This window comes from Pteropus alecto, unplaced genomic scaffold (assembly GCF_000325575.1).
Source record: "Pteropus alecto unplaced genomic scaffold, ASM32557v1 scaffold7, whole genome shotgun sequence".
Classification (NCBI taxonomy): Eukaryota; Metazoa; Chordata; class Mammalia; order Chiroptera; family Pteropodidae; genus Pteropus; species Pteropus alecto.
In genome coordinates this window covers 40772849-40781959 of record NW_006494614.1, presented here as the reverse complement: position 1 = coordinate 40781959, position 9111 = coordinate 40772849, and the positions used below count along the sequence as shown (strand labels likewise).

General features: G+C 53.4%; 1 protein-coding gene across 31 annotated transcripts in view; it reads left to right on the top strand.

The window, feature by feature from the left end:
* TJAP1 (tight junction associated protein 1) overlaps positions 1-9054 on the top strand; it is a 27061-nt gene extending 18007 nt beyond the window's left edge. For 18 of the 31 annotated variants that reach the window (XM_015600492.2, XM_015600485.2, XM_015600486.2 and 15 more), the window contains 8 exons: positions 1804-1901; positions 2570-2695; positions 4304-4332; positions 5087-5248; positions 5454-5520; positions 6556-6663; positions 6767-6850; positions 7603-9054. In XM_015600492.2, coding sequence (XP_015455978.1) covers positions 2597-2695; positions 4304-4332; positions 5087-5248; positions 5454-5520; positions 6556-6663; positions 6767-6850; positions 7603-8700 — 1647 coding nt within the window. In that variant the 5' untranslated portion in view covers positions 1804-1901; positions 2570-2596 and the 3' untranslated portion in view covers positions 8701-9054. Of the gene's footprint in view, positions 1-406; positions 502-1425; positions 1606-1803; positions 1902-2569; positions 2696-4303; positions 4333-5086; positions 5249-5453; positions 5521-6555; positions 6664-6766; positions 6851-7602 lie in introns of those variants that run through there. The other 13 variants (XM_025042670.1, XM_025042668.1, XM_025042655.1 and 10 more) reach the window with 5 other exon arrangements.
* The last annotated feature ends 57 nt before the right edge of the window (positions 9055-9111 follow it).

Below are 9111 nucleotides of genomic sequence, written 5' to 3'. Positions count from 1 at the left end.
GGAAATGGATAAGGAAGAAAAGAAGCAGCTGAGAATAGAGGGGACTACAAAGGGGCCTGCAGGAAGAATGGGGCTACTCAGCTGATGGGATCAGATAGGGAAGGGAGCTGGGGCCTGGCTTCTGAGGCCCCACTCAGGAACCTTCCCTGAGTTTTGTAAAATCTCGGCTACCTGTAATGCCTACTCCTGTGTCTCTGACTCTACCCTCTTTTCCAACTCATATACAACTTCCTACTCATATCCTCTGAGTATCAGCCTAGGTACCCAGGCTGGCTTGGAACTTTCTGTGCCTCTCCCCCAGGCTATAGGAGCTCTCACCTTAGGGCCCTCTGGAGGGGTAGCCCTGGGGAACCTGTGGGGGTGACTTGTTTGCTCCCCACACCCCAGGAATGTACTGTCCTTTCAGGCTCGCCCGGATTCCTGCGCAGGGAGTCAGCCCGACATAGCATGCTGCTTGTGCCCTGTGGGGACACGTTCTGCCTCACCATCAGAGGGGTGGAGGTTGGTGGCTCGTGCCTGCTGTCACGCTCCAGCTCCCCCAGAACCCCAAGCCAGAGACCAGGCTGCCCAGACAGAGCAGGGAGGCCACTCCTGCTTCCCCACCCTCCCTACCCGCTCACCATTCTTCTTGCCTCAGGCCCTGTTGGAATGTGACAGGAGTCATGGCCAGGGCATGTCCCAACAGCAGGAACACACGCTTTAGCCCGCAAGGCTTCCCTCAGCCCCCAGTTCTGTTTAGGTAGATGGCAGCAGGAAGATTGTTTATGCCCAGAAGGCCACCTAAGGTTACTGCCTCCATTGGTCCCTGTGGTGGCTGCTGCCCCCATGCTGCAGCCCAGCTTATTACAGGTGGGGGCAGAGTTTGGAACCCCAGGAACCTTGAGGGGACTGCACAGGTCACTCAGTCCAGCCACCTCATGCAGATGAGAAACAGGCTTATCTAGTAAGAAAGGACCACATGGTGGATCAAAAGCATCACTGAGCCGGGAACTCAGGTGTTTCCAGACTTGGGTTTTCTACACCAGGGTTTCTCAACCTTCATACTATCAGCACTATGTGCTGATAATTCTTTGTCGTGTGGGCTGTCCTGTGCATTATAGGACATTTAGCAGCAGCCCTGGCCTCTACCCACTAGATGCTAATAGCACCCACTTCCATTGTGATAACCAGAAATGTCTTCAGACATTTGCCAGATAAAGAAGGGGGAGGAGGGACCAAAATCACTCTATTTGAGAACTATCATTGCTCTAAACTGCCTTTTTGGATTTTCTCTCCTTGACCTACCCCTCCTCATCACAAAGTCTGTTTACCACCATTGTACACAGAGGTAGTCTTTGGGATCCTTCTGGAAACGTTGCTAGGAGCTTTTCCCCCAGCATATTCTTACGTCTCTACTAGGTTTTTTCCTGCTGTTCTCTTCTGCAGCCCATGTTGTCCAAATCGCTTAGTTGTTTCCAGACTCTGAAAGGCCTGGGAGATGAAAAGGACAGTTGTGGGTCAGGAGAGGGACAGGATAGGACCCAGACCTATTTCAGAATTGGGTTGTGAGTAAGCTGAGAGCATGAACACGTACAGATACATGTGACAGTGCTTTCATGGAGAAAGGTAGGAATCCAGTGTTTCCAGTCCTTTCCCACTTCTACCTCTTTTCCCTCAGACCTCCTGTTCCATGGCTTTTCTGCCTGATTCTTCCTGAGGGGGGAGGGGGAGCTTCCAGGTCCCAGACTGGGCAGGCTGGCCTTTGGCACTGACAGAGAGGCGGCTGACACCTGGTCTCCACTTTCTTCTCTTCTCCGGTTTCAGGATCTGTTGGCTAGAGGAAGTGGAGGGGCCGTGGGATGTGGAGAGCTGAGGGCTAATTCCCGGAGAGCGGAACAGAGTGAGCTGCCGACAAACAGACGGTATGTCCCTGTGAGGCCTGTGCCCCCTACATGGCTCTCTTCTGGGGAGGCTGATAGGTGAGGGGGCAGGCAGGTAGCCCTCTCGGTCGGGGGCTGGTGAAGAGTGGTAGAGGGACTTGGCCTTCAGGGCTCTATTGATCTTGGAGACCTCCCCACTGAGGATCCTGGGTTGGGTGAACATCCTCAAACCTTTTTTTTCTGCTTAGAGTTTTTTTAAGCTAATATTTATTGGACATTTCCTAAGTGCCAGGTATTGTTCTTAGTGCTTTACATAATCTTTATGACATCCTATGAAATTGATGCTATTCTCACCCCAACTTAGACTTGAGGAAGCTGGTGCATAGAGAGCAGTTTTCCCTCTGAGGCCTTCTTCTGAACCCAAAGGAGAGTGGTGGGCTGCCCACTCCCCAGGCACAGTCCACTCTTCCTGGTGCCTAGGCTCTGCCTTTCACACCTCTCTGTTCCCATTGGACCCATGCCCCACTCCAGCACTCTCCTGATTCCATGGGCACCGACACACCAGAGTCCAGCCCTTCTAGTGACCCCGGCAATGCCTCTCTTCCTGCCTGGCGGCTCCTATATATGTCCTCTTTTACCATCCTTTTTCCCTCAGTCCAGAGGCCTCTTTCCTTCATTTCTGAGCTGCCTCCTTCCTTGCTTCCCCTCAGCAGGTCAAGGAGCCCTCACCTCCCAGAATGACCAGTGCAGCCCCTGCTAAGAAACCCTACCGTAAGGCACCACCTGAGCATCGGGAGTTGCGGCCGGAAGTTTCTGGATCCCGGCTCGAGCAGGAGGTCAGCAAGACCAGTACCTTCACCCTGACTGGCAGAGGCGGGCCCCTGAGGCTGGGTGACTAGCCAACTTCTCCCACCTGAGGGGTCTTCTCACCCCGCGTTGGGGTGAGAGTTGGCATTGCTAATAGTGTCTGGGGTCTCCTAGCTCCACTATTGCTAGTGGGAGCAATGTAGGCAGCTGTGAGCACATGTCCATATGTCACAGAGCCCCAGAATCTTCATAATTCAGCAGAAATGATCCCATGCATGCAGTTTTGTCCTTCCTTCAAGAGGCAGCCCACCAGATAGGGGTCCTAACCTGCTGGAGGTTGGGACTCTGGTCCTCCACTAGTGGAGGAGAGCCATTCAACCTGTATCCCCTATAGCCCAGCTACTTCCATCAGACTAGCTGTTCCTCAATCCCCAGAAGTCTAGCTCTTCCTCCAGCTTTGCTTTGTTTGGCTAACATTTGTGAAATACATTCTTACTGCTAGGAAGCATGCGTGAGGTTTTTAGGAGGCCTTCAGTCAATTGCAAATCATTCTCCAAATTGGTTATCCTCCCTCATTAAGCTTACTAAGGGGAAGAAACAAGTATTGTGGTAGATTATTGTCCTTGCTACCGTATTTCCACTGTGGTTCAGAGCTTGAGAGATAGTTAGCACATGCTGCTCATCAGGAATACTGTGGCCACTTTGGTCAGATTCAGGGCAGAAATGCTGTGACTTATCCCATTTCAGTTCAGGGAATATTAAATTAAAAGACCAGCTGTTGTGCTAGGTACCAGCCAAAGGACCTTGCCCTGGTTTCTTAGATGAGGACACTAAGGCTCAGCAAGGTCAACATAACCAGCGTGTGGTAGAAAGGGATCAAATCCCGGTGTCAGTGGCTTCAAAGTCCGTGGTGTGGCCACCCACCTCATTTTCCTGCCCCTGACTGGCATTTGAAGCAGTCAGCTCCATTGGGAATGGGCTCTTTGACATTCTCCTCTTGCCATAGCATGTGCCTGCTCTGCTTTGTGTCTGGCTGAGTTCTGACTCTTGGACCATGGCCATCGTAGGGGGTTTGGGAGAGTGGGGCAAGAGGGTAAAAGCAAGACAAGACACTTCAGTCCTCTCAGGATTAGCCCAGAGGCTCTCCTTCACCCATATACTTGTTCCTCCCGAGCCCCTATAAGGGCCTGAGTCTGCCTGATTGTCAGAACTTGGAACCCTACTATGTAGCTCAGCCTGATTTCTTCACCTCTCTGGAAGGTCTCTGCCATGTCTGCAGGGGTCACTAGGATCCCTCTGAACAGCTGATAGCCTCTTAATCCCGGGAAGAGGTAGCATATGTACTAAAACTTACTTGCAATTGGCTCTAGGCTTAAGAGAGGGATTGGAGCTGGTGTGCATAAGGGTGAGGGTTGGAAGGGGTTCTTGGATCTTCTAGTTGGCCTGGGATGGAGTAATCTAGGCTTATCTGGGCATTATTGGCTTGATTCCATCTTTACAGGGCTCTTCAGCCCATTCCGGCTGTGAGAGTCTTTGGGTTTCAGACACAGCCCTTTCCAGGGCTCTTTGGAGGGTGGGCCAAGCAGGAGGCCAGTGGTCCAGAGCTGAGCCTCAAGCTTCTGTTCTTTTGTGCCCAGGGGCCCCTGACTGACGCAGAGAGGATGAAGTGAGTATCTGCTGCCCGAGAGCCTGCCCTGTCTCAACTCTGTCCCTCTTAGCTCCAGGCAAGGCTATTGGTACAGTTGGGCTTTTCTTTGGATGAAGTAGAAATAAAGGTTGGGTTGAGTGTTTTAAGGACTCTGGGAGGAGGCTCGATATTGTGAATAGTCCTTCTGGAATAAGAGCTTTTGTTCCATGGCCTCCAAGAGAACCTGGAACCAAGGAGTGGATGGCTCTGAGGGCCTGCTCTTGCCAGCGAGTCTTTCTCTGGCTCCTGGCTCTCCTGTGCCATCTGCCTCCCTGTAGCCCTTTCTGTTGGCCATGTGAGGCCTCTGGAGAGGAGGGCAGTGCTGGGCTGGATTTCCAAGAGATTAATAATGGAGTAGCCTGATTGTGCAGTGGGGAAACTGGAGCTGAGGGGCTTGGTGGCCGGCTGGCTTGGGCTGTAACCAGAGATAGACTGGGAATTGTACCCCCACCCAATTCTGTCTTCTCATTCTTCTCTAATGAGGGTGGGGGTTGGACTGCCCTCTACCATCCTCTCTGCCTCCCCGCACTCTCCAAGCCAGGCTATGTTCTCAGGGCCCTCAGGCCTATGGAGTATGCTGCCCCAGACTCAGGCTGAGTCTCAAGGAGTCCCCTGCCCCAAGTTGCCTGTTCTCATGTCATCCCTACTCTTTCTTTCCTGAGCCCGGCCCTGAGCCCAGGGCTGGCTCTTCTATCCCTGATACCCCTCTGCCCTTGACCCCTCACTCTGCCAGGCTGTTGCAGCAGGAGAATGAGGAGCTTCGCAGACGTCTGGCCTCAGCCACCAGGCGCACCGAGGCCCTTGAGCGTGAGCTGGAAATCGGGCAGGATTGTCTGGAGCTGGAGCTGGGCCAGAGCCGTGAGGAGCTGGACAAGTTTAAGGACAAGTTCCGTAGGTATGGGAATGAGGGGCCAGGGTATACATGCACATATCTCCTTGTTCATAGGTGGTTAGCTGGAAGAGGCTTCAGAGATCATCTAATTCTGATGAGAAAACTGAAATTCTGGGAGAATGATTTGCTCAAGATTCTATACCAAAGATTCTGATCAGGATCTGAAGAACAGGGTCTTGACTCAGGGTCTGCTGTGTATTCTCTACAGGCTGCAGAACAGCTACACAGCTTCCCAAAGGACCAACCAGGAGCTGGAGGACAAGCTGCACACGCTGGTAATCTGTCCAGGAGGGCAGTTTGGCAGGCACTGTGCTCACGGCATAGCAGGGGACTAGGACTTGCTAAGGGAATGCTGTTCTGCCTTGGGGCTTGGGGAGGAGGGAGGAGGCAGTGGTGGGGAGGGGACCGCAGTGTGCTATGCAAGTCAGGACTGTCTTAATGCTCACACTGTTTCTCTTCTCTCCTCGTCTTCCCCTCATGCTGCCACCGTTGCTGCCGCACTCTCCTCTCAGGCCTCTCTTAGCCACAGCTGGATTTTTGCAGTTGCGTCTGAGTTTGTGTTTTCTCCCTTGCCCTGGCCGCCTCCTCAGCTGAGATCTTGGGTTGCTGGGGCCCTGGTCATTTCCCTCTGCCCACTCCCTTCCTCTTCCTCATATGAGGCCTGTTCAGTGGTCCGTACCTCCTTCCTGGGGGACAGCTGGGAAGGCTGCACTTGGCTCAGGCAGAGGTACTGATTGATGTCACCACTGAACACTCACAGCCTCTATTCTGCAGTGGCAGCAAGCCCAAGCCATTGGTGGGGGAGGAGGAGCCATATATCCAGTCCATGAGCTAAAGAGCAGAAGGCTGCTTTTGAGCCTGCAGCTCCCTCCCTGCTCAACTAGATAATCTCACAGACTCACCCAGCTGCCACCCAGCCCACTCTTCCATCTTTCTAGCCTGATCCTGGAAATAATTACATACATAGACTTCAGTGCCTGGGTTTGCACAGTTATTACCTCTCAGACACCAGCTGCCTTGCCTGGTGCATAGAGCCCCTCTACTTCCCTCAAGGCATGGGCAGCTCTCATAGCGCCTCTGTCCTGGGCCCAAGTGGCAACAGGTCATGCTCAGAAAACCTCCACCCTACAGTCAGCCTGGAGAACAGGAGAGGTGTCTGGTCTTCTGTCTGTCCATTGTCTGTTTCTATTCCGTCCGCCTTGGCTGCCCTAGCACCTGTGGCTTCCTGTATTTCTGGGCTGGGAGGAGGGGCAAGGGAGGAAGGGCTGGCTGGGGTGTAGGCTGTGTTCACCAAAAGTCTTGTGCCTCAGATTAAGAAGGCTGAGATAGATAGGAAGACACTGGATTGGGAAATTGTGGAGCTGACCAACAAACTGCTGGATGCCAAGAACACCATCAACAAGCTGGAGGAGCTCAATGTATGTGAACCTAGGGGGCCTTCCTCGCTGGTGGCTGTTTTCGTCCTGGCTCAGCCCTGCTCCCTTGAGCAGCCTGGGCTCTGAACCACATCTGTATCTGCAGGAGCGGTACCGGCTGGACTGCAATCTAGCTGTGCAGCTGCTCAAATGCAACAAATCCCACTTCCGTAATCATAAGTTCGCTGATGTGAGTACAACACCCTCCTTGGCAATGCCAGTCTAGCTTTTTTAGGACTCCTGTAACTCCAGTTTCTACATCTCTTTCCATCCTCCTGCCTTTAACTACCTCTTTCTGCTTTGCCTTCCCCTCACCTGCATGTCTCCTCTCAAGCCAGTCAGCTCAGCCACTGGTTGGTGTCCTGTGTGCTGTCAAGGGCCCATCACTAGGGCTGGGGGCTGGCTCTGTTAGTATTTTTGGAACAGCGACAAGGAGAAAGGAACTCAATTTCAGGATCCTATGCAAAAATGAATGGGTGGCCAGAGCTATCAGCCATAATACTAATCCCTTTATTCCAAGGGGCAAACTCTATAGACGCCAGAGCATCAGGCCCAATCCAAGGTTGATAGGGCCTACAAAGGAGAGGAGTTATTCCCAAGGCTGCCAGTCAGTCCAGATTCTCAAACTTATATCTGATTGGGCAGAAGCTACTGCTAAGATGGGAGAGATCAAGTTTGAGAGCACATCGGCCTTAGCATCAGTTCTAGGTTCAGATCCTGGTTGTGTTATTCAAAAGCTTCAGGTTATTTTATTCCTACTTAGCCTCAATTTATCTGTGAAATGAGGATAGACTTTGGTGTGCTATAAAAGCACAGGAGATAACAAAGTGCTGAGCACACAGTAGTACTTGTATGTGTAGCCATGATTTTTGCCATGGGTCAAGCTATCTTAGGTTGAGATCATTCATGTCTTTCTTCCCTTCTCCTGCTTCTTTACCCCAGCTGCCCTGTGAGTTACAGGACATGGTTCGGAAACATCTGCACAGTGATCAAGAGGCTGCCAGCCCAAGCCCTGCCCCCAGCCTGGCACCAGGGGCTGTGGTACCCACCTCTATCATTGCTCGAGTGTTGGAGAAGCCAGAGTCTCTCCTGCTCAATTCAGCCCAGTCAGGCAGTCCTGGGCGCCCTTTGGCTGAGGATGTCTTTGTGCATGTAGACATGAGTGGGAGTGCCCTAGGTGACCCAGCTAGTCCCCCAGTCCCTGGAAGTCCAACCTCCCAACCCAATGGGGAGTGCCACTCTCTGAGCACTGCTGGGGGCTCCCCAGAGGAGGAGCTGCCCCTGCCAGCCTTTGAAAAGCTGAGCCCCTACCCCACCCCATCTCCACCACACCCACTATATCCTGGCCGCAAGGTAATAGAGTTCTCTGAGGATAAGGTTCGAATCCCCCGAAACAGCCCCCTGCCCAACTGCACTTATGCTACCCGCCAGGCCATTTCCCTGAGCCTGGTAGAGGAGGGGAGTGAGCGGGCCCACCCCAGCCCAGTGCCCAGCAGCCCTGCCTCAGCCCAGGCCTCACCTCACCACCAGCCCACTCCAGCCCCCCCATCACTCAGTGCCCCAACCAGCTCTGCCAGCTCTGAGGAGGACCTGCTGGCCAGCTGGCAGCGGGCATTTGTGGACCGTACTCCACCACCGGCCACTGTGGCCCAGCGCACAGCCTTTGGACGTGATGCACTCCTCGAGCTGCAGCATCATTTTGCTCTTAGTCCTACTGACAGAGATGAGGAGGTTCTGGCACCTTCTTCCCCACCTGAGAGAGGGCTTTTGCTGCCAACAGAACCTGACTCTGGCCCTCCCAGGGAGGAGGAAGAGGAAGAGCTGAACCTGCCCATCAGCCCTGAGGAAGAACAACAGAGCCTGCTGCCCAGTGATAGTGGCACGGAGAAAGGGCCTGGCACTTCCCACATGGAGGGCAGGGCCTGGGCACTCCCCAGCTCCAGTCGTCCCCAGCGCAGCCCTAAGAGGATGGGGGTGCACCACCTGCACCGCAAGGACAGCCTGACCCAGGCCCAGGAGCAGGGCAACCTGCTCAACTAGGGTTCCTGCTTGCCTTCCTGTCACTGCTGCACTGGGACTGCATGGAGGCCCCTACCCTTGCAGCTCAGGGTCCCCTACCCAGCCTACGCCCTTGAACTTTCCTCCCTCCAGGCCTGCACAGCTCTATTCCCTGTGCTGGTAGGGCCAGGCAGTGGGACGTACCAGGCTTTTCAGCTGCATTGACTGTGACTGGCACCAGTTTGCCTCATGGATTTTTCCCTTTTCTTTTTGGAATATTTATTCTCCAAAGGTAACATACAGCCGAGGCTTAAGACCTTTCTTCAAATCAGCCCAGACCCAATTGGGCTCTTCTGGGGAGCTGAGGGGTATATTACATCAGTGTTCATCCTCCAACCACCTTTCATATCCATGATTTTTTTTTTTTTTTTTTTGGCCGGGGGGGGGGGGGGG